Consider the following 24,551-nt stretch of genomic DNA (forward strand, 5'->3'; position numbering starts at 1 on the left):
AAAAAGAAAATTTATAGGGGAAAAATTCCTTCCAAAATCTGAAAATTACCCAGACCTTACCCCTCTCCTCACCACACTTGAGGCAAAGATAAGGGAAGAACTTGGGCTGACTTGTAGAAGGGAGTTGAACTGACACATTTAGCAAATAAATATACAGAATTTTCAGTTAAATTTGAACTTCAAAAATTTCCATTTTTCTTAGTGTAAGCATGTTTCATATAATACATGAAACATACTTACACTAAAAATGTTTATTCATTGTTATCTGAAATTTATGTTTATTGGTCATCTATTTTCTCTGGTAACCCTAGTGAGGGATGTACATACAAGTGGGTAAAATACGCAGTTCAAGAAAGCAGTAGCCATATATATCTGAGACTGAATTCACTGCACTGGGATCCAGGGTCCAGACTTCAACACACTGAGGGAAGGAAGCTTTGAGAGCAAGATGGTTCGCTACTCTTAAAGTGGTTCCCAAAATAAGAAGAGCAACTTCAGAGGAAATTTCAGAACTCTAAGCATGGAAAAAGAAGAAAAAAAGAGTTGGGGTTGGGGGAAGTGAAAAGAGGAACCTGAGTATATGTGATAGAATACGAGAATAGCCCTTGGAGGAAGGCAGAAATCAATGATTCCAGAAACTCAGGGAATACACTGGCCATGTCTCATGTCTAGATTCACAGTGGAAATAACTCAAGGAACAATATAAGAGCCCTATGGATAGCAATAGGTTGTTTTGTTCATTATTTCATCTGTGATTAGGAAATATTTAGAGAGAGAGAGAGGAAGGAAGGAAGGAAGAAAGGGAGGGAGGAAAACAAAATACAATTACACCATTAAAAATGTCTGAAATGTGCAATATGTTTTATTTAATCTGCTTGTCAAGCCTTTGTCATAGACATTAATATCCCAACTTTAAAGGGAAAATATTGTGTTTCAGAGAGTTTAACTGGCCTAAGCTCAAGGAGCTGGTACATCTGTCTCTAAACTTGTGATATGTCTGCCACACGTCTCTGCTTTCTTGTTACAGTGATCCCCACATACATTTTGTGGCATCAATTAGACCTCCCAGAAACATGCTGTGGTCAGCTTTGAGATGGCCAGATAAAACTAACTCTGAATATGGATTCTTTATCATATCCATTCTAAAGGTGTCTACTCATTTTTTCTAACAGTGAATTTGAAAATAAATATATCTTGCCTTTAAAACTGAATATGAGGAGACATATCTCTATACGCCTGTATACACATGCACACGAGAGAAGACAGATATAAGGCACAGTCATTCAGTTGTGTCCAACTCCTTGCAACCCCATGGACTGGAGCCTGCCACGCTCTTCTGTCCAGGGGATTACCAAGCAAGAATACTGAAGTGGGCTGCCATTTCCTCCTCCAGCAGGGATCTTCCTGACCCAGGAATCAAACCCATGTCTCCTGCATTGGCAGGCAGATTCTTTACCACTGAGCCACCTGGAAAACCATGATAGATAGGTAGACAGACAGAAAACTACAGATATATTTAAACTTTTATCAGACTAAATTCTAAAAATAAAATAAAATGACATGAAGTCAGGGAGGAAAACACACTGGGGGAGTAGTAAGAGAAAATAATTATGTTCATTTTTTTTTTTCTCTTTCAGTGATCACTATTTGGGAAGCCACAGAGTATTTCAGAAAAATGAATCTGTTATTCAACTTCATCTACAGAAAAAGAGAGACACCCCAGGAACATTATCTCGAAAGGTGAGACTTTCTTAGCATTGGCATCAGTTAGCAAATGGGTTCTTTAAGGGCAGTGTTCCCATCCTTATGGATCGTTACCATTTTGGGATTACATGGCTTAATGAATATGTATTTATTTGAGTATATTTGAACATATTTTGAGTATATTGAGTACATATTCAATTTGAGTATATTGAAACATAATGAAATATATGTCCATATGTCTATTAACAATTTGGACTAAAGCAATTACATGAACAGCGTACTGCAACCTCAGTATAATAAATCAACTGGTCTCTTAAAAAGTCATTTATGAGTAACTTATTTATGTTATATTCATACAAGAATCCACTAGTAAATGAATGGAACAGAAAATATAATGGGGAAACCATTGAAGGAAGAAAAATAACACAACTCTTGCTCTATTTGAAGACAATGGTGGTATCAACACAGTTTAAGTCAGGACAGATTAATATTTATAATATATATAATAAAACTCCTTAGAAAGGAATTACTGTGCTTTAATGACAGCTTCATGTTGTTAGATATAAATTTTATTCCCTGTGTGATGTCTTGAGTTATATCAAACCCAAATTGCACAGTATGCAGAAAACTTTGATATTTTAGCAGATTTTATCTATAGAATCTTCCAATTACCTGCTTTAAGCAAAACTCCCATCACCCTGTCATTTACCTTAAATAACAGGTTTCCAATGCATGACTTTTTTTTTTTTTTTTTTTTGGGGAGCTTCATCATAAAAAGTGTCAGGTAGTGCATTAGTTTGCAATATATCTATGTGGAACATAACATAATGAGGCCAAAAGAGAGTTGTTTAGAAATATATTTTGGAATTCGTACCCAACTCAGATGGCGTTGACAGCTCCAGGGCTATGCATCTGAAATCTCCACAAAGAAACATTATAAAGTAACTAATACCCTTAATATTAATAAACCTAAGCATCTTCAAATTGTCCTCAGTGTTGATGAAAAAGCTGAAATTATCATGCTTCATTTCAACAGGGGGAGGAGAAAATGTATCATTCTAACTCCTACTCTTGTTTAGAAGCTGAATAATTGCTAAAAAGAATGTCACTGGTGGTAATTCACAAATCACTAATATTTCAGTTTCATGTAAATTCAGGTTTATTCTTAAATGCATGTAACTCCACTACTTTGATATAATATGTACTGAACATATATTTTATATCTGAAACTTTAACATTTACATCACATTTACTCTTTACAATTCCATGTGTCAATAAAGACACTGAATCCCAAGGAGCTCATGACCTTTCTCAGGTCACATTCATGGAACTAGTAAGCAGAGACTTGGATCTGAGCCCAGTCAGTGAGTCTCCACTGAGAATCTATGGACTATACTCAAACGTTTTAGGTATGGGTGTCAGGGCAATTAGTCAAAATTCTACCTTTATGTTTTTTTGGCTTTGTTTTGTTTTCCACGGTTGTATCCACATATCCCAAAGCCTGGGCCATCACAGGGTGTTTAATGATAATTAACCACATTAATCATATATTAGGTGCCAGGCACTATTAGTGCTCTACATGTATTAATTCATAACAGCCCCAAAGCAAAAACTATAGGATGTTAGACTATATGATATTGTAGTCTTTTTTTAAATTTTAAAAATAATATTATTTCTTTATTCTTGGTTGGGCTGGGTTTTCACTGCTGCGTGGGCTTTTCTCTAGTTGCACCAAGTGGGTGCTACTCTAGTTTTGGTGCACAGGCTTCTCATTGTCTTGGAGCACGCACTCTGGGACATTACGGCTTCAGTGATTGTGGCTTCCAGGCTCTAGGGCACAGGCTCAATGGTTGTGGGGCATGGGCTTAGATGCTCTGTGGTGTGCGGGATCTTCCCATTTCAGGGATCAAACCTCCATCCCCTGCACTGGCAGGTGGATTCTTTACTGCTGAGCTACTAGGAAGTCCTAAAGAGTTTTTTGATGTGGACCATTTTTAAAGACTTTATTGAATTTGTTACAGCATTACTTTTGTTTTTTCAGTTTTTTGGTCACAAGGCATGTGGGCTCTTAGCTCTCCAATCAGGGATCAAATCGACATCCCCTGCATTGGAAGGCAAAGTTTTAGCCATTAGATCACCCTAATGTTAGTTAAAACATTCACACAGCTCAAAAACTTACTCATGATATTGAAAATATTAGAATCTGGACACTGGTGTGTTATGTCAACATGATGCATATGTTGCACTCTGATATATCATACTTTTTGTTATGAATTTTTTTTGTTTTGTTTAAGATATCTTTATTTTTTTTCCCATTTATTTTTATTAGTTGGAGGCTAATTACTTTACAATATTGTACCCATCCAGTAGGTTAGATTATAATTTCACTTGAAAATCTTATAGTTGAAGAAAATAAAAACTAATTGCCTGGTTTTATAAAATCTTCTTTCAGGACTAAATAAGCATGTTGATTAATTTAATATAATGATATAACTGAGACAATTTAACAGTTTGCAACCCTTCTTCATGGTCTGAATGGCTATATTTAAAATAAATGACCCATGATTCTTTTTCTTTTATAAATCTATGCTAAGGGAATGGTGAATGGTCTCCTCTCTTAATTCTATTATTTAAAATGATGCCAAAATTCTCTATGATTTTCATAATTTCAGCTGTATGCTAAACATTAGGAATAATTAAATTTTCTTTCTAGTTAAACAACATAAAATTGGCTTGACAATATTATTTCTATGTAATATTGGAACTATAATGATCACTATCATTTTATTAAGTTTATTGACACCAACACCGTTCAGGAGATATTTCAGAGTTTTTTTCATTGTAAAAAGCATTACAAAGCTCAATTCAACTTAGATGGCTTTCTTATTTTAAACTGACTCCTATTATATTGACATATGATGATTTAATTCATGTTCCAAGAGATTATTCACAAAACAGGTTGATATTCTTTAGAAATCATCCTAGATTTCAAAATTTTTAAATTCCTGTCTTGATGACAAGAATGACTGAAACATGTTTGTTTTTAATTTTCTCCCTTTACATCTTTCAGGTTTGATCAAAAATATTGCCAACATTGTAGATATTAATCATAAAATTAAGAATCTTTATAGCTTAAGGAAGCTTTCACAGAATACTTAAAGCAATAGATTTCTGTATGAAAAAGGAAAAAAAAATACCTTAGTGTTTTTACTAAAACAGAGGTAGGGCTTTCAGCTTTGGAGAAAAGTAAATTGCACAATACATTCCAAGGACATGTGCTCAAACTTTCCTCCAACTCTTTGAGATCCTTTAGATAATTTTTTTTTCTTTTAAGTGACTGTGTGAAAAAGGACAATTCCCCTGCCCCAAAATGTATCTCTGGAAGCCAAGTAAAGTAGCTTTTAAATGAATATGATTACGGTACACTGAAAGATGCGAATATGTCATATTATTTATATACTGCTTTGGTTTTAACTTCTGAAATAAGTACATGTGTGCTCAGTCATGTCCAACTCTTTGCAACCCTATGGACTGCAGCTCCCCAGGCTCCTCTGTCCATGGGATTTCCCAGGCAAGAATACTGGAGTGGGTTGCCATTCCCTCCTCCAGGGGATCTTCCTGACCCAGGGATCAAACCCACATCTCCCGTGTCTCCTGCATTGCAGGTTGATTCTTTACCACTGAGCCACCAGAGAAGTCTCTGAAATAAGGCAAATGCCAAACATTACAGTTCAAACCTTAATGTATTTTGACTCTTATTTTCTCTATTTTCCCTTCCCTTTTACTGTCCTTTACAAGCCTGAACTTTAGCTTTATCTTCTGCAGAAAAATAAACTGTCTCAATCACTATCACACTTTCAGATTTCATCAACCAGGGACCTTGGATGTAAATGCCTATAGAGTAAGCCTCATGTTGCCAAGTTCCTTAGCATTTCTATTAATACAGAGCCTTCCTTTTTCATTGCAGTGACCTTATTCTTTCCATGTTACTTAGCTTCCTCCCTCTTCCTCACAAAACAATCCAATATAAAAATTGATTTACCGTTGACCTTAAGCCATGTAAAGGTTTTCCTTCTGATGTTTTCTGTCAGAAACTCTAACAGGCAGTCTTAAAATTAGATTGTGTGCATACTGACATACAAGATTATATGCACCCCAGGCACTAAGGGACCCATTGGGCTGTAAAACTTAACAGCTCTGGGTGATGAAAAAGTGCAAAGATGATGGGGTGTATTTGTTTCCTCTGCAGACCTGCATAGGGTTTTTATAGGTGCCCATTTCAGAAGAGTTGATCAAGGAGTTAAGATGAGAGTGCGTTTGTGTGAATGCAGAGATGTGGATCAGGACGCTGCTATTTTAAGATGGGTAGTTCCTGCTCATCTTGGGAGAAAAATACAATGCCATCTGATAACTCCTGCAATTTACACCTATCAGCAGTTGTCTTTCATTAGCATAACTCAGCGTTCATGAAATGGGAAGTTCTCTTACCCTGATATTTTGGTGGCAAGACATGGAAAATCTGAAAAACGGAGGATTCCATTCTGTGTCTGCCAGCCAATATGGCAAGCTGTCAAGTCTTATGCTGCCATGGATCCAAGGCCTAAATGTAAAGAAAACGTACACATACGTGGGAGAACTGGTGTCAAAATTGCTTTCCTGCTGGGATAAATTCGTATTTGACCTTGGCGGTGGCAGGATGCCTTTCAACAGTCCTTGGAGTTTATTCTCAACCAAAGAGCAGCTTTCTGCTTTACTTTTGAAAGGAATGCTTCTACAGTTAAGAAGTGTCTTCTAAGGTCTTTAAAACAAAATATTAAAATGATAAATGAGGGTTATCAAAAGAGGTGAATAAAATGACAGCAGGAAGTTACGGACCTATTTTTATCTGGGATTCATTCCTCTTCTCTCTATAAATATTAATATATCCTGCTGTCTACAGCATGAAGATGACCACAGTCAGTTTTATCTGAAGCAACTTCTAGAATTTATGCATATCTGGAAAGTGTCCAGGTAAGACATTTCATTTTTGTTCCAAGACTACTTTCTGGCTGATTTCTCAAGTGCCAAATCATAATATTTTTCAGTTGATTGTAAAAACTATCCTTTCACTAATACTGTGGAAGCTATTGTGCTTTTAATAGATATCTCCCTTTGGCAAATTCTGTTAGTAATTATCTATTCTTCACAGCTATTCAGATGCGTTTGAAGAGCTGCTAACACCTTCCAGAACAATCTAACATTCATTTAAAAATCTCTTTACTACTGCTTATTACATTTTCGAGGATTTTTTTTTCTCATTCATTTGGTAAATTTGATTGTGCATATGTCACTAAGCTCTTTATATCACTGAATTTCCATACTTTGAAAGTCACCATCTCCTGCTTTAAATTCCTTTCTGGAACTCCTTGAAAATAATTGGTACATTATAAACTAAGGAGAGTGAATTCAAATTGGAAAACTCAAGTGACAGCAAATGAGCATATCCTAATTGAGTCTGATATCTCAATGTATGCATGTATTATTTGAAAGAATAGACGTATCAAAAAGCTAACCTGGGAAAAGGTATCAGTGCTACAGGGTGAGTTTATCAGGCATTAAAGTTGCTCTGAGCTAAATGAGCAAAAAATGGAGTGTGGGAGGTATGTGTCATAAATTCTCTAAAGCACAGCCTGATATAAAAGAGAGTTAAAATTGTTTTAGTGACTATTAATAATAGCTATCACTTCCTGGAGTTCTAGTACATTTTGCATACATTATCTCATCGAATTCTCCCTTTAACTCCATAACAACACATACTACCTTACTTTGGAATCAAGGAAACTGAACTTCTGGAAGATTAAATAAGTTATCTAGGGCCAATCACTCAGTTTGTTAGTTGGTTTAGTCGCTAAGTCGTGTCCAACTCTTTGCGACCCCGTGGACTATAGCCCGCCAGGCTCCCCTGTCCATGGGATTCTCCAGGCAAGAATACTAGAGTGGGTTGCCATTTCCTTCTCCAGGGGATCTTCCCAACGCAGGGATCAAACCCAGGTATCCTGCATTGTAGGCAGACGCTTTACCATCTAAGCCACCAGGGAAGTCCTTTTGTTAGTAGAAAGAGTGAAATCAATGCTGTCTGCAATTTGCAAAGGCTACATTCTTTCATTAAAATATCATGTCTTTCTCTTTCCTGCCAGTATTCGGCCTCATACCATAATATCATAGAATGGGTAAAACTAAGGAGGACTTTTGATATCACTTAATCTAAATTATTATTGTATTACTAATTACATGCTTCAGATAGGTCCCCATCAAAATGGTGTATTAAATCAAAGGTTGTGTTTCAAAATAAATTTATAAGACAACTACCACATCAACAAATGCAGAGAGAAACATCAAATTGGACAAATTCTTCAAAAAGTCTGGAATCCCTGGGAGTCAGAGATTTGTTTTGAACTGTTTGGTGGAGGGCTGTGACTTGTAGGTGGATGCTACCTGGGGCACAGAGAAACAAAAGGAGCCTGTGACTCTTTGGAAAAGACCCTGTGCTGGGGAAGATTGAAGGCAGGAGAAGAAGGGGACAATAGAGGATGAGATGGTGGGATGGCATCGCCCAATCGATGGACATGAGTTTGAGCAAGCACCAGGAGTTGGTGATGGCAACTGCATGCTGGACCGGCGTGCTGCAGTCCATGGGGTCGCAAAGAGTCAGACACAACTGAGTGACTGAACTGACTGTGAGGCCCATAGGATTTATTCACTAACTTTTCATTGTCAGTAATTTTTAATTGAAGTATAGTTGACAGACAACATTTCTTGATTCCCTTTCTTCATTGTGTTGTTCCTCTGATTGGGTGATTTCAAGAAATCTGTCTTTAAGTTTACGGAGTCTTCTGTTTGGTAGTTTATCAAATTCTTCAGCTCAGTCTTGTATTCTTTAGCGCAAACATTTCTATTTGATTCTTGTGTTTTCTCTTTGCTGAATTTCTCATTTTATTTCTTGCATGGTTATGCTAAATTCACTAAATTCTTTTCCTGTGTTCCCTTGTAGTTATCTGAGCATCTTTAGAACAATTATTTTGAGTGCTTTAATCAGACAATTCTTGTATCTCCATTTCTTTGGGGTCAGTTACTGGAAGTCTACTGTATTCTATGGGTGGTGTCATATTTCCCTGATTTTTTATGATCTTCTAGCCTTATATCCCTGGGTGGGGAAGATCCCCCAGAGAAAGGAATGGCAACTCACTTCAGTATTCTTGCCTGGAGAATCCCGAGGACAGAGTAACCTGGAAGGCTATACAGTCCATAGGGTCACAAAGAGTTGGCCATGACTGAGCAATGACCACTTTCACTGCACACAGTCTTGCATAGCTGTCTGTACGCAAGAAGCAGCAGTCACCTCTTCCAGACTGCATGAGCTGGCTTCAGTATGGAAAGACCTTCACCTACAGGCAAGGGTACCCCGGAATGTGCTGTGACCCTGGGTGTAGTGGTGCAAGGCACCGAGCACAGAATTGTGAGACAACTCCAGGAGGGGAGGAGAAACGCCAAGTCTGCTCGGCTCAGGCCATGGGGTTCCACAGCATCCACCACCATGTGGTCCTTGGCAAGTGCTGTGGGGGGTCTGCAGTGCTGCAGGGGCTGTTGTGATCCTCAGTAGTGCCTCCAGCTAGGGACCAGGGCAGACAGCAGTTGCTGCTGGGGCTGGTCATGTACACACACACACACCCAGCTGTGAAGACCAGCTGCAGGTGCCTGTGTAGCGACAGGGTTGGCTGCAGACACTCATAGAGTTGGGCAGGGAATCGAACAGGGCTAACTGCTATTATAAAATATATTGGTGTGTTTTTACCATTGTGAATTTGTGTTGTACAATTCATCACTTGATTCAATTCAGGAGCTTTCAGGAAAAAATAGGAAAGGAAAGTCAATAATGTTTGGGAAAATAATTTTGAATAGTGAAGCCAGAAGAATCTCTGTTCAACTCACACCTATTCCACCTAAGAAGAGATAAAGCTGAAGCATTAATAGGAGCTTAGGGAAAAAAGCAAAAATACCAGGAAAACACAGAGGTTTGGGATCAAATACAACACTACTTATGATAAATATGTCATTAATTCTGAAAGCAATTCTCTGCAAATTTTTGCATATTTAATATTGATGTATCTGTCATTATCTCCTTGTGAATCCCTTTGCAACTGACATTTTGAAATAAAAGTAGTTTCTTATAATGAACAGTCTTTGAGAGGTTTGGTTAAGCTGTCAAAAATTTCTTCTGAGTTCTAAGGTTTTTAAATATGCTTGTAGCCTATCAAGTTATACAGAGGTTTTAAGGCAGACATTCAAAATGATATTTAAAATTACATCAACAGAAATCCTTAAACCATATTTGCTATAGAATCATGGGCAACGCAAGACTTGTGATAAATTTGCTAAATTTAATGTTTTCCCACTCAACTTTAAACAAAGTTCTTTTTTTCTTTCCAGACAGTGTCTCTCAACAGTAATCCAAAAATATGACTTCCACCTGAAATACTTATTGAAAACCCAGGTATTAACTTTTGTTACTTACTTAATTAATCTAATAAGCATTTATTATCTACTCTTTCTCTAAAACTTTGCACATTTCTGAATATACAAAGATTTATAAAGCTGAGGATCTACACTTCAGTGGCTTTCATCCTATCATGGCAAAACAGACAAGTAACCAGACGTGTGTAATAAAGTGTCATGTGTACTGTGAAAGACCTATGTGTATATAGGACACGCAAAAGAGAGTGATCGATTTTACTTATTTGATCTGAGTGTTGAAAAATGAGTGTGCCAGCCAAGGGAGGGGTGTGGTGAAGGAAAGTCAGAGGTAGTGATAACTTAAAGCAAATAACAACAGGAATAGAGCAGGTAGCAAACAGCCTGGTTTGAGTCAGAAACTGTATGCTATTGAAACTTTGGAATGGCCACAATTAAGGTTCAAGGTGAAAGCCTAGGAAAAGACCAGATGAAAGGGAGAAACAGGAACCAAGTTATGATGTATGGTCTTAAGGACATTTTATGGACAATTTAATGATTTTCTAATTTATCAGCTGATGACATAGAGCCATTATGCAGGGCAGCACGACGACAGATGGGTGACGATAGGACATTTCATTAACCCAAAGAGATGGGGAGGGCATGGGCAAAAGCTCCAATGTGGGGATGGAAAGGAAGGGACTTCATAAAAGGTGGAAATGTGCAATTTACATGATTTGGTGAAAAACTGTGAACAACAAAAGAACACAGTGCCTAGACTATCTCCAGATTCCTGGCGGCTGACTGATTGCATGGAGACATTAATGAACTAAACTGTGAAGGTAGGAGAAACTAGCTTGGCAGGGAAAATAATGGATTCAGTCTAATCTAATGCCTGTTAGGCATCCAAGTTGTAGTCACCATTAGGCAAATCATTTCTTACAGTGTGTTCTTCCAGGGAAGGATTGTTGTTTTTCAGTTGCCCAGTCATGTCTGATTCCTTGCGATCCCATGGACTGCAGCACTCCAGGCCTCTCTGTCCCACACATTCTCCTGAAGTTTGACCAAGTTCATGTCCATTGCATCAGTGATGTTATCCAGCCATCTCATCCTCTAGCACCCTCTTCTCCTTCTGCCCTCAATCTTTCCCAGCATCAGGGACTTTTCCACTGAGTCAGCTGTTCACATCAGACGACCAAAATACTGGAATTTTAGCTTCAGCATCAGTCTTTCCAACTAGTATTCAGGGTTGATCTCCCTTAAGACTGACTGGTTTGATCTCCTTGCTGTCCAAGGGACTTTCAGGAGTTTTCTCCAGCACCACAGTTCAAAGGCATCAATTCTTTGGTGTTCTGCCTTCTTTACAGTTCAGCTCTCACAGCCATACATGACCAGTGGGAAGACCATAGCCTTGACTCTACAGACTCGTCAGCAGAGTAATGTCTCTGCTTGTCAACACACTGCCTAGGTTTTCAAAGCTTTCCTGTCAAGAAGCAACTGTCTTCTGATTTCATAGCTGCAATCACAACCCACTGTGATTTTAGAGTCCAAGAGGAGGAAATCTGTCACTGCTTCCATCTTTTCCCCCTCTATTTGCCATGAAGTAATGGAGCTGGATGCCACAATCTTAGTTTTTTTTTTTAATATTTAGTTTTAAGCCAGCTCTTTATTCTCCTCCTTCACCCTCAAGAGGCTCTTTGGTACCACTTTCTGCCATTAGAGTGGTGTCGTCTGCATATCTGAGGTCATTGGTGTTTCTCCTGCCTCTCTTGATTCCAACTTGTAACTCATTCAGCCCAGCATTTCTCCTGATGTGCTCAACATACATATTAGTCTTCCACAGATAAAATACTGTATGATTACAGAAAATGAGGTAAGAGAATGTTTTTAAAACAAGTGAAGACTTCTTTTTCCATTAAACAAATGACTCTTGATAACTATACAAAGGGTCCAGATCTTAAGCAATATTAAATTGCTATCCCCAATATTAAAAAAGAGTAAACAGTTCTGAAAATAATACATTACACTTCTTGATGTAGATACGAAACTCACACGTTAATTCCACGTAAATAAGTAAAGATACAGGAATGACAAATACACAACTCATCTTCCTTCCCAAGGTGTAAATCCTCTCACTCTAATTCCACTTCTTTCTTGAGTCTAGCCTGAATCTGCAAGTTTAAAATGTGGAATGTGCAAACAATTCACAATTATTTATATTGCTTTAAACCTTATAAAAGTGTCATAATTACTACTTGTTTGTGATTTCCATTCTTTCTACTGTAAAATTTGAAATATACCAGGTACCCAGGGCATATTAAGGCTCCATTCCCATATCATTTATGGCTCTTGACTATACACAGATATACTGTGGAGGTTATCATACCTTCCTTATGGATGAATTTTAACTACCTAAATGTCTCAGTACTGCTCATGTATAACAGATCCATGATAATTAATTTAATTGTCAAATGCAGAGGCCTTATATATGAGGCCTCCAATACTTTCACTTTAAAATAAATCATTTTTTGAAAAAAAGCAATTTTTCCAATACGACTGAAAAGTTGGCAAACCATCAAAGAAATACTGTCTTTATATTATCACAGGCAAATAGTTATTATCACCACATCTGAATTATTTTATAAATAGGCCACAGTGTCTGCAATTTTCCACATGAACTCTCTCTAAACCAATGAATTTTTTAAATGACATTTCTTCCTAAGAAGCATCAATAGCTAAATATCTAAGAAGTGAGAACAGACTGTGATATTATCAATTTACAATATTGCACTTTCTGTTTGTTTGACAAGTCCATTAAATAGCATTTCATCAACTGAAAATAGTTAACAATTTGAAGAACAATGTTTTTACCTATCTCATACTTGAATTATTATATGATTTGACAAAATAACGAACAAGCAAGTTGAATAAACTTGCCATGAATATTACTGAATAATATGGATAACTTAAATTTCCAAATATTTTGTTTCATCAGCAATGGCTATTAGCATATTTTACATTTGACACATTTCAGATTGGGCATCCTAACTTATGCTTGTAAACAGCTAATTTTGTAAGTAATTTACATAGAGCTTTTTCTTTTGGCAATTTTTTCCCCCTCTCTTCTATGCTACTAATAATTAAGGAATGTTTTCTGTATTCATTCTATATTCAGAATTCATTGCTAACATTTAGGAGAAATTAAGAACAGAAGAAAGAGAAAGAATTTTCCCCAGAGGAGCTACTTAATGCTTACTTGGTACAAATTACTAAACTATTTACTTACTGGAATCAACAGAAATCAAAGTCAGAACCATGTTGCTAACAATCTAATTGGAAACAGCATTTTCACATAAAGAACACAGAGTGGTAGATCTCCAGGATAAAGCAGTGTAAAGCCAGATTTCTATCTAGGTGGAAGAATCAGCTTCGGATTCAAAGTTGCTTTCTCCTAGTAGCCTCTAACGCATTGTCTCCAAAATTTTTATTTAAATGCCAAGTAGGACCTTTAGAGAAAGTTAGCAATCCCTATCACTGAGGACAAACTTACACTGGAATCTAGTAACTGATGAACTCATTGTAGACCAAATGGATCTGGACTGAAAAAATCTATCCATGCTTCAAAATGTAGGTTGGCTTCATGAAACATCTGCTTGGTATAAAAAGAGCTAAAAGCCTCCAAACACCTTACCTTCAAGCGCATAACTCAGAGGCTGTACCAACTAGATAACCAGACAAAAAATAAAAAAGTCACCTCTGTTGTTCACGTGTGTCTGTGCTAAGTCTCTTCAATCACACCCGACTCTTTGCAACCCTATGGACTGTAGCCTGCCAGGCTCCTCGGTTCACGGGATTCTCCAGTCAAGAATCCTGGAGTAGATTGCCATGTCTTGGCATTTTCCTGACCCAGGAATCAAAGCCAGAAGTCTCCCGAGGCTCCTACACTGTAGGCAGATTCTTTGCCACGGATCCAACAGGGAAGCCTCTCTCTATTGTTCAGGTGTAACTAACTCAATGAGGAAGGCAGAATAATTCTTTTCTCACACCTTCCTCAAGATCAAAATCTAACAGTATTTTAGCCTCTAAACAGAGATCAAAAATTCCATTTATAAGGAGAAAGAAAGTGGGCACACAGGGATCTGATAATATATATTTAGCATATTTCGGACAATAGCTGTCTTAGTAATAAGCAGACTGACTGTTGGATTTTCAGAAGTTCCAATTTCAAACATAATTTAACCAGAGTGGCAGTAAAGACAGAGTCTAGGAGCAGAGATTCCAAATGTATGTATAAACATTCTGCCACAGGGTAAGCTTTAATTCAACAATCCTTGAGTTTATATTACTCACTACTAGAGTGAAGATAGTAAAATAATATTGTTAAAAATTAACAAAGCAGTAGATGTAATGTGCTTAATATTATATAGTGCTGGAAGATTAAAAATGTTCAAGAAAAGATAAGAACAAGTGTGATTTTATTGCTATTAGAGTTATTATTTTTAACACCATCACTAAAGTAGAGGATTGTATAGAATCCAGAAGAAAAATGTCACAAAACTGATTTGCATTCACAACAGAATATAACAGGAGGGAAAGGAGCAAAAATAATCATAATAAAATAGAGTAAAATGAATAAGTAACATGGACCAGCTAAAAGGTCACAAACGGAGAAGTCAAGGAGACGAAGGAGATAAGTCAGTTTAAAAAGGAAGTAAAACACCTTTGCAGAACTGCAACCTATCTTAGCAGAAATAAAGGGCAGATTGAAACTACTAAAAGTCAAACCTATGTATAGAAAACTGCCAGACAAAAATAAGAAGAAACAATGAAAGATCTTCAGTAAGGAAGATAATTACTACTCAACATAATTTGTATCCTAAGTGGGCATCCCTGGTGGCTCATCGGTAAAGAATCTGCCTGCTAAGGCAAGAGACCTGGGTTCAATCTCTGGGTCAGGAAGATCCTCTGAAGAAAATTGCTTCCCATGACAGTGTTCTTGCCTGGAGAATTCTATGGACATAGGAACCTGGCAGGCTACAGTTCATGGGGTTGCAGAGTTAGAAATGATCGACTGACTTTCACTTTCAAGTGAGATGTAAAGAGTTTCATCAGAATAATGACATAATCTGATGACTTAAGATCTGTGCAGTGAGTTATATAATGCATGAAGAGTACACACACACAAATTAAAGAACTGAATAGGCAATCTTATTACAGAATAAGTTTGGTACAAAGTATTGCCAGTATCCTAAAATCTGGCTGTGTGCCACTTTATATCTCTTTTCTTCTCCTTAAGAGGTATTCTTTGCAGAAAAGCCACTTTGTAACTTTTCTTTGCCATATCACCACAGAAGTATGCATCCATTAGCAACTTGCACCTCAGATATTTCAGATTTGGTTTCATTCCACCACAATAAAGAAAATATGGCGCTAAAGTGAGTCACATGAATTATTTAATTTTTCAGTATGTATAAAAGTTTTGTTACACTGTAGTCTAGTAAGTGTGTAATAACATTATGTCTTAAAAAAACACAATGCGTGTACCATAATTAAAAAATAATTCCTTGCTTCAGTTCAGTTCAGTCGCTCAGTCATGTCCAACTCTTTGCAACCCCATGAACCACAGGACACCAGGCTTCCCTGTCCATCACCAACTCCATGAGCCCACCAAAACCCATCTCCATTGAGTCGGTGATGTCATCCAACCATTTCATGCTCTGTCATCCCCTTCTCCTCCTGCCCTCAATCTTTCCCAGCATCAGGGTCTTTTCAAATGAGTCAGTTCTTCGCATCAGGTAGCCAAAGTATTGGAGTTTCAGCTTCAGTGTCAGTCCTTCCAATGAACACCCAGGACTTTAGGGTGGACTGGTTGGATCTCCTTGCAGTCCAAGGGGCTCTCAAGAGTCTTCTCCAACACCACAGTTCAAAAGCATCAATTCTTTGGTGCTCACCTTTCTTGATAGTCCAACTCTCACATCCATACATGACCACTGGAAAAACTATAGCCCTGATTAGACAGAACTTTGTTGGCAAAGTAATGTCTCTGCTTTTTAATATGCTATCTAGGTTGGTCATAACTTTCCTTCCAAGGAGTAAGCATCTTTTAATTTCATGGCTGCAATCACCATCTGCAGGGATTTTGGAGCGCAGAAAAATAAAGTCAGCCACTGTTTCCACTCTTTCCCCATCTATTTGCCATAAAGTGGTGGGACCGGATGCCATGATCTTAGTTTTCTGAATGTTAAGCTTTAAGCCAACTTTTTCACTCTCCTCTTTCACTTTTACCAAGAGTCTCTTTAGTTCTTTTTCACTTTCAGCCATAAGGGTAGTGTCATCTGCATATATGAGGTTATTTATATTTGTCCCAGCAATCTTGATTCCAGCTTGTGCTTCTTCCAGCCCAGCATTTCTCATGATGTACTCTGCATATAAGTTAAATAAGCAGGGTGACAATACACAGCCTTGATGTACTCCTTTTCCTATTTGGAACCAGTCTGCTGTTCCATGTTCAGTTCTAACTGTTGCTTCCTGACCTTCATACAGGTTTCTCAAGAGGCAGGTCAGGTAGTCTGGTATGCCCACCCACCTCTTTCTCCACAGTTCATTGTGATCCACACAGTCGAAGGCTTTCGCATAGTCAATAAAGCAGAAACAGATGTTTTTCTGGTACTCTCTCGCTTTTTCAATGATCCAGCGGATGTTGGCAATTTGATCTCTGGTTCCTCTGCCTTTTCTAAAACTAGCTTGAACATCTGGAAGTTCATGGTTCCTGTATTGCTGAAGCCTGGCTTGGAGAATTTTGAGCATTACTTTACTAGCATGTGAGATGAATGCAATTATGCAGTAGTTTGAGCATTCTTTGGCATTGCCTTTCTTAGGGATGGGGATGAAAACTGACTTTCTCCAGTTCTGTGGCCACTGCTGAGTTTTCCAAATTTGCTGGCATATTGAGTGCAGCACTTTTACAGCATCATCTTTTAGGATTTGAAATAGCTCAACTGGAATCCCATCACCTCCACTAGCTTTCTTTGTAGTGATGCTTCCCAAGACCCACTTGACTTCACATTCCAGGATGTCTGGCTCTAGGTGAGTGATCACACCATTGTGGTTATCTGGGACATGAAGATCTTTTTTGCATAGTTCTTCTGTGTATTCTTGCCACCTCGTCTTAATATCTTCTGCTTCTTTTAGGTCCATACTATTTCTGTCCTTTATTGAGTCCAACTTTGCATGAAATATTCCCTTGGTATCTCTAATTACCTTGAGGAGATCTCTAGTCTTTCCCATTTTATTGTTTTCCTCTATTTCTTTGCATTGATCACTGAGGAAGGCTCTCCTTGCTATTCTTTGGAACTCTGCATTCAAATGGGTATATCTTTCCTTTTCTCCTTTGCTTTTTGCTTCCCTTCTTTAGAAATATCAACCCAAACACTTGAGCCTTCAGTGAATTGTATCTTTTTTGCTGATGGAGGATACTGCCTTGATGTTGACATCTAGTGAAGATTGGAGTGCCGCAGCAATTTCTTAAGAAAACGATGAAGTCTGCCACATTGGTTGACTCTTCCTTTCATGAATCATTTCTCTGGGGCATGCAATGCTGTTTGATAGTACCTTACTAATAGTAGAGCTCCTTTCAAAATTGGAAGTCAGTCCTCTCAAACACTGCCACTGCCTTATCAACTAAGTTTTTTTTTTAATACTCTAAATCCTTGGTTGTGATTTCAAAAGTCTTCCCAGTGTCCTCACTAGGAATAGTTTCCATTTTGAGAAACAACTTTCTTGGCTCATCCAGAAGACTCAGCTCCTCATCCTTCAGGTTTTATAATGAAATTGCAGCAATTTAATGCCATCTTCAGGCTTCACTGTATCTATGTGTGTATGTGTGCTCAGTCACTCAGTCAAGTCCGATTCTTTGCAGCCCCAGGGATGTAGTCTGCCAGGCTGCCCTGTCCATGGATTCTCCAGGCAAGAATGCTAGAGTGGGTTGCCATTTCCTCCTGCAGGGGGTCTTCATAACCCAGGGATCAGACTCATGTCTCCGAAATTGGCAGGCAGATTCTTTACTGCTAGTGCCACCTGGGAAGCCCCTCACTGTACCTATACATATGGTTGTATGATTTTCTCATTTATTCTTTTCAATTTTTGAAAAATCTTTGCACTACTATAGACACAGTGAGGGGCTTCTCAGGTGGAACTAATGGTAGAGAATCCACCTGCCGACTGGTGATGGAAGTCAAGTCCGATGCTGTAAAGAACAATATTGAATAGGAACCTGGAATGTTAGGTCCATGAATCAAAGTAAATTGGAAATGGTCAAACAGGAGATGGCAAGAGTAAACATCAACATTTTAGGAATCAGTGAACTAAAATGGACTGGAATAGGTGAATTAACTCAGATGACCATTATATCTAATACTGTGGGCAAGAATTCCTTAGAAGAAATGGAGTAGCCATCATAGTCAACAAAAGAGTCCAAAATACAATCTCAAAAATGACAGAATGATTTCTGTTCCATTCCAAGGCAAACCATTCAGTATCACAGTAATTCAGGTCTATGCCTCAGCCTCAAAGAAGCTGAAGTTGAATGGTTCTATAACAACCTACAAGATCTTCTAGAACTAACACCAAAAAAACATGTGTACTTCATCATAAGAGACTGGAAAGCCAAAGTAGGAAGTCAAGAGATACCTGGAGTAAAGATAAGTTTGGCCTTGGATTACAAAATGAAGCAGGGCAAAGGCTAACAGAATTTTGCCAAAAGAACACACTGGTCATAGCAAAACCCCTCTTCTAACAACACAAGAGAAGACTCTACACATGGACATCACCAGACAGTCAATACCAAAATCAGATTGATATACCCTTTGCAGCCAAAGATGGAGATGCTCTACACAGTCAGCAAAAACAAGACCAGGAGCCACAAGACTGTGGCTCAGGTCATGAACTCCTTACTGCAAAATTCAGACCTAAATTGAAGAAAGTAGGGAAAACCACTAGACCATTTCAGGTATAATCTAAGTCAAATCCCATATGATTATACAGTGAAAGTGACAAGTAGATTCAAGGGATTAGATCTGATAGAGAGGGTACCTGAGGAACTATGGACAGAGTTTCATAATACTGTACAAGAGGCAGTGATCAAGAATATCCCCAAGAAAAAGAAATGCAAAAAAGGAAAAATGGTTGTCTGAGGAGGCCTTGCAAATAGCTGTGAAAAGAAGAGAAGCTAAAGGCAAAGAAGAAAAGGAAGATATACTCAGTTGAATGTAGAGTTCCAAAGAATAGCAAGGAGAGAAAAGAAAGCCTTCTTCAGTGATCAATACAAAGAAATAGAGGAAAACAAAAAAATGGGAAAGACTGGAGAACTCTTCAAGAAAATTAGAAATACTAAGGGAATATTTCATGCAATTATGGGCACAATAAAGGACAGAAATGGTATGGACCTAAAAGAAGCAAAAATTAAGACGAGGTGGCAAGAATACACAGAAGAACTATACAAAAAAAGATCTTCATGACCCAGATAACCATGATGGTGTGATCACTCACCTAGAGCCAGACATCCTGGAATGCAAAGTCAAGTGGCCCTAAGGAAGCATCACTATGAACAAAGCTAGTGGAGGTTATGGAATTCCATTTGGGCTATTTCAAATCCTAAACGATGATGCTGTAAAAGTGCTGCACTCAATATGTCAGCAAATTTGGAAAACTCAGCAGTGGTCACAGAACTGGAACAAGTCAGTTTTCATTCCAATCCCAAAGAAAGGCAATGCCAAAAATGTTCAAACTACCGCACAATTGCACTCATCTCACATGGTAGCAAAGTAATGCTCAAAATTCCCCAAACCAGGCTTCAACATTATGTGAACCGAGAATTCCCAATGTTCAAGCTAGTTTTAGAAAAGGCAGAGGAACCAGAGATCAAATTGCCAACATCTGTTGGTCATCAAAAAGCAAGAGAGTTCCAGAGAAACACCTACTTCTATTTTATTGACTATGACTAAGCCTTTGACTATGTGGATCACAACAAACTGAAAAATTCTTAAAGACATGGGAATACTTGCCTTACTTGCCTTCTGAAAAATCTGTATATAGGGCAAAAAGAAACAGTTAGAACCAGATAGAACAACAGACTTGTTCCAAATTGGGAAAGGAGTATGTCAAGGCTGTATATTGACACCCTGTTTATTTAACTTATATGCAGAGTACATCATGAGAAACACTGCACAAGCTGGAATCAAGATTGTTGGGAGAAATATCAATAACCTCAGAAATGCAGATGACACCAGCCTAAAAGAGCTGCTTGATGAAAGTGAAAGAGGAGAGTGAAAAAGCTGGCTTAAAACTCAACATTCAAAAAATTAAGATCATTGCATCCAGTCTCATCACTTCAAGGCAAACAGATGGGGAAACAATGGAAATAGTGACAGACTTTATTATCTTGGGCTCCAAAATCACTGCAGATGGTGACTGCAGCCATGAAATTAAAAGATGCTTGCTCCTTGGAAGAAAAGCTACGACCAACCTAGACAGCATATTAAAAAGCAGAGACATTACTTTGTCAACAGTGGTCCATCTATTGAAAGCTGTGGTTTTTCCAGTAATCATGTATGGATGTAAGAGTTGGACTATAAAGAAAGTTGAATGCCAAAGAATTGATGCTTCTGAACTTTAGTGTCAGAGAAGACTCTTCAGAGTCTCTTGGACTGAAAGGTTATCAAACCAGTCAATCCTAAAGGAAATTTTCTGAATATTCATTGGAAGGACTGATGCTGAAGATGAAGCTCCAATGTTTGGCCGCGTGATGCGAAGAACTGACTCACTGGAAAAGATCCTCATCCTCAGAGGATGAGATGGTTGGATGGCATCACCGACTCGATGGATTGCTTTGAGCAAGTTGTGGGAGTTGGAGATGGACAGGGAAGCCTGGCATGTTGCATTCCCGGGGGTCGCAAAAACCCCAGACAGGACTGAGCGACTGAACTGAACTGTAATGACTTAGAACTCTTTCTATATTTCTGGCTTCAATTGGCAAATATTTTGTTAAGGCTATCTGCATCTGTGTTTATGAGACATCAGTCTGTGCTTTTCTTCTAATATTGTGGCTTGATTTTAACATTGAAATAATGCTAGCTTTATAAAATAAGTTAAGAAATGTTCCCTCTGGCTGACTCTGCATTCTGAAATAATTTGTGTAGATTTGGTTTTCTTTCTTTCTTAGATGTTTGATAAAATTTACCAACGAAACCATCTGTTTATAGAATTTTCCTTATGGGAAGGATTTATGATAAATTCGGTTTCTTCTAATTCAATAACACAGAATCATTCAAAGTTTAAAGTAATAAATTTCCCTCTAACTTTTAGTGGCAGCCTATGAATTTTGATATGTTGGCCACCATCTCTTTAAATATGTCTCTCCCCCATTTTTATCTTTCCAGAACTCCAAATGCATAAATGTCTCTGACAGGTTTGGATGGTGTGTACTGGTTTTTCCTCCCAGTCATTTTCCTCTTTGTGTTTCAGTAGGATGGTTTCTCTTGATCTATCTTCAATTTCACTGATACTTTACTTCACTGTGTTCAATCTGATGCTCAGATTGATGTTCAATCAATTGAAAGAATTCTTCATCTCTAGTATCAAGTATATGCTTATATTTCTATGATTTCCACTTGCCTCTTTTGCATTGTTTTCACTTCTCTGCTGAAATCCCCATCTGTTCATGCCTGTCGTCTACATTTTCCACTATGTCCTGTCCCACGCTAATCATAGTTACTTAAAAGTCCTCGTCTGATTATTCTAACATCTGGGTCATTTATTAGTTTGGTTTTGTTAGTTGTCTCATCTACTGACAATAGATTGTTATATCTTGGTTTTTTGGTATAGATTCCAATATTGTATTGAGTCCTAAACATCCCATATAGAACAATACTAGAGACTGAGGTTAATGGTATTCATACCTGGATGGGGCAATGCTCTTCTGTTAGTATGTAGAGTTGGTAAATTTAGTCTGGATTTAACTTTGTGTTTCGTTCTTCCTATCATTATAGTCAGGGCACTTCAGGCTTCAAATTCCCCTAATGGTTCGTTACCTTCACCTATACTAATATAGAGCAACTGCAGTACTAGAATCTTTTTCTCTGTTCCTCAGCTTTCAACAGCCCGTTTGCCAGGTCACAGAGACGATCTCTCTCAACACTACTGTCTCTCTCCTAGTGTACTCTGCTATTGTTTATTATTCAAAATAGACTCATTTTTGTATTAAAGTAGAGGGAATTTTCAGGTAATGATCAACAACAGCCTTAGGCTGTGCTTTTGAATCTCAGGATTGGAACTGTCTGAGCATTTCTGCCTTAAAACTGGAACTTTCTGGCAGCCAAACTGTACCTTATATCTGCACTTAATCTTGTACAGGAGACAGTTTTCTGTCCTTTCTCCTAGTGGTTCCTGACTTCGGACTGGTACCCATGTGAGATCCTGGACTCCATACAGGGTCCCCAGTCTTTTCCCCAGGAACAACAGGTTTTTGCTTCAACCATTCTCTCACCAGCAAAAGATCTTAACCCATGTCCCATTTGTCCCTGTGAGGCAGGCTGTTTGCTTTTTCTCCCTTCCTCCAAAGCAAGAGATTTTTGCCTGGGCTCAGGATCACAGAAAATATCTGTCTCCTCTCATATTGTCATTTTTCTAGTATCATAAACCAGTAGCTTAGAGTTTCTGCTTCTTATAAGAGGAAGATCTACAGAAATAGGGTTTCCCCTAGAAGGCCAATGAATGGACCTTCAGTTTGCTGCACCGTCTTCATTATTTCCCCTGAACAACTGGTAGGTGTCCAAGATGAGCTTACAAATGACTGTTAACTCTCCTTGTTTCTTGAACTCCCAGATATTTCAAATTGACATGCTTACTCACATCTAGCCTTTAAGAATCTGCTGAAATTTTGGCTGATTTATTCTTACCCTTTTATATAGTGGTCATCTTGTTCTCCTGTGCTCTGCCAAAGGCCAAAGACATTTTTGTGCTCCATCTCCCCTTGGCAGGGCCTGCCACTCTGGAATTTAGTCTACTTGGTCACCTTTTGACCTCAAATCTCTAATGCAGTCAGGAAAAATTATGATCTTTGTATATTATCTGCCTTTTTCTATTTTTACAGTGGATCCAAAGTTCTACATTTTAGCTGAAATGAAACTCCAAAGACAATTTTTAATCTTTTTTTTTTCAATTTTTAATCTTTAAGGAGCAATTTATAATAGCACTAACTGCTGAACCTGGAATAAAGATAATTCTAAATTCTCAATTTGTCTCCTGAATTTGATAAATTGATAACTAATTAAATTTGATAATTTTTAGTATGTAAACAGAAATAGAAATTAATTAAGATTTATTTTAAAAATCCTGGAAAACAGCAAGCTATTTAAATACATTGTTACTTTGGTCTCCCTCATAGCTAAATTAAGGGAATGGGGTCAGGGACATGAACCTTATGCTCTTAGTTTAGTTTTGTTTTCAAGAAAGATGAGGAGGAGACTGTCACCAATCTTCTCCAGTGTTCAGAATACATTACAAATATGCTTCATCTCTAAAGTATTAGACTGGTGCTCCTTCAGAGTCTATGATACATCAATTATTTCTAAGGTTAGAATAGAGCACATGAAATAACATCACAGCAGTATTGTTAGTTTTCACTAATCCATAGAGTTAGAAAGAATTTAAAGTAGTCTACTTCAAACTCCTATTTAATGCAAAAATTTCCTCTAAACATCCCGATTGCCTGCACACCTGTAATGTGGAAGAAGTCTCTACTCAGCCTACTCAATTTTGGGAAAAAATAATTCTTCCAAAATATCAAGCCAAAATGAATATCTCACACTGAGCCAAAATGAAATTCCCTAAATGTGCAATCATTTGTTCTAATTTATCATTCCAGAACTTACAGTAAATCTAATCCCTTTTTTACTTGAAAGGTCATCATATACTTGAAAGTGATTGTGTTTCCTTTTTCTTTTTTCCAAACTGGAACTTCCTAGTACCATCTATTATATTTCCTTTATGCCCATTAAACTGCAGTCTTATGGCTTATGTCTCAAAACTTTGTGTGCTCCAACTGTGACCCATACTTCCTCCTTCATGATCTAAATATTAAATGTTCTGAAATGTTATATACCCCGGTTTCCATTTTTACTTCCTCTATTTATATTTTCCTTCTGAACAATCAAATCCAATTTCTTTGTCAGGTATCACCTCTATGAAAATAACACTGAAATCTAAGCTTTGTCATCTCTTGAAATCAGGGACAAATTCTTTTGTTTTGTGTCTGTAGAATACTTCATGATGGATCACCCAAAGCCCTTGTGGTTTGGGGTCAG

The 24,551-nt window shown here is 37.7% G+C and overlaps 1 protein-coding gene across 5 annotated transcripts in view; it reads left to right on the forward strand.

Annotated features, from left to right (window-relative positions):
* PIK3C2G (phosphatidylinositol-4-phosphate 3-kinase catalytic subunit type 2 gamma) overlaps positions 1-24,551 on the forward strand; it is a 440,932-nt gene that overhangs the window by 82,093 nt on the left and 334,288 nt on the right. For all 5 annotated transcript variants that reach the window (XM_070453682.1, XM_070453686.1, XM_070453683.1 and 2 more), the window contains 3 exons: positions 1,638-1,740; positions 6,644-6,714; positions 10,171-10,234. In XM_070453682.1, coding sequence (XP_070309783.1) covers positions 1,638-1,740; positions 6,644-6,714; positions 10,171-10,234 — 238 coding nt within the window. The remainder of the gene's footprint in view (positions 1-1,637; positions 1,741-6,643; positions 6,715-10,170; positions 10,235-24,551) is intronic.

This window comes from Odocoileus virginianus, chromosome 23 (genome assembly GCF_023699985.2).
Source record: "Odocoileus virginianus isolate 20LAN1187 ecotype Illinois chromosome 23, Ovbor_1.2, whole genome shotgun sequence".
NCBI classification, from domain to species: Eukaryota; Metazoa; Chordata; class Mammalia; order Artiodactyla; family Cervidae; genus Odocoileus; species Odocoileus virginianus.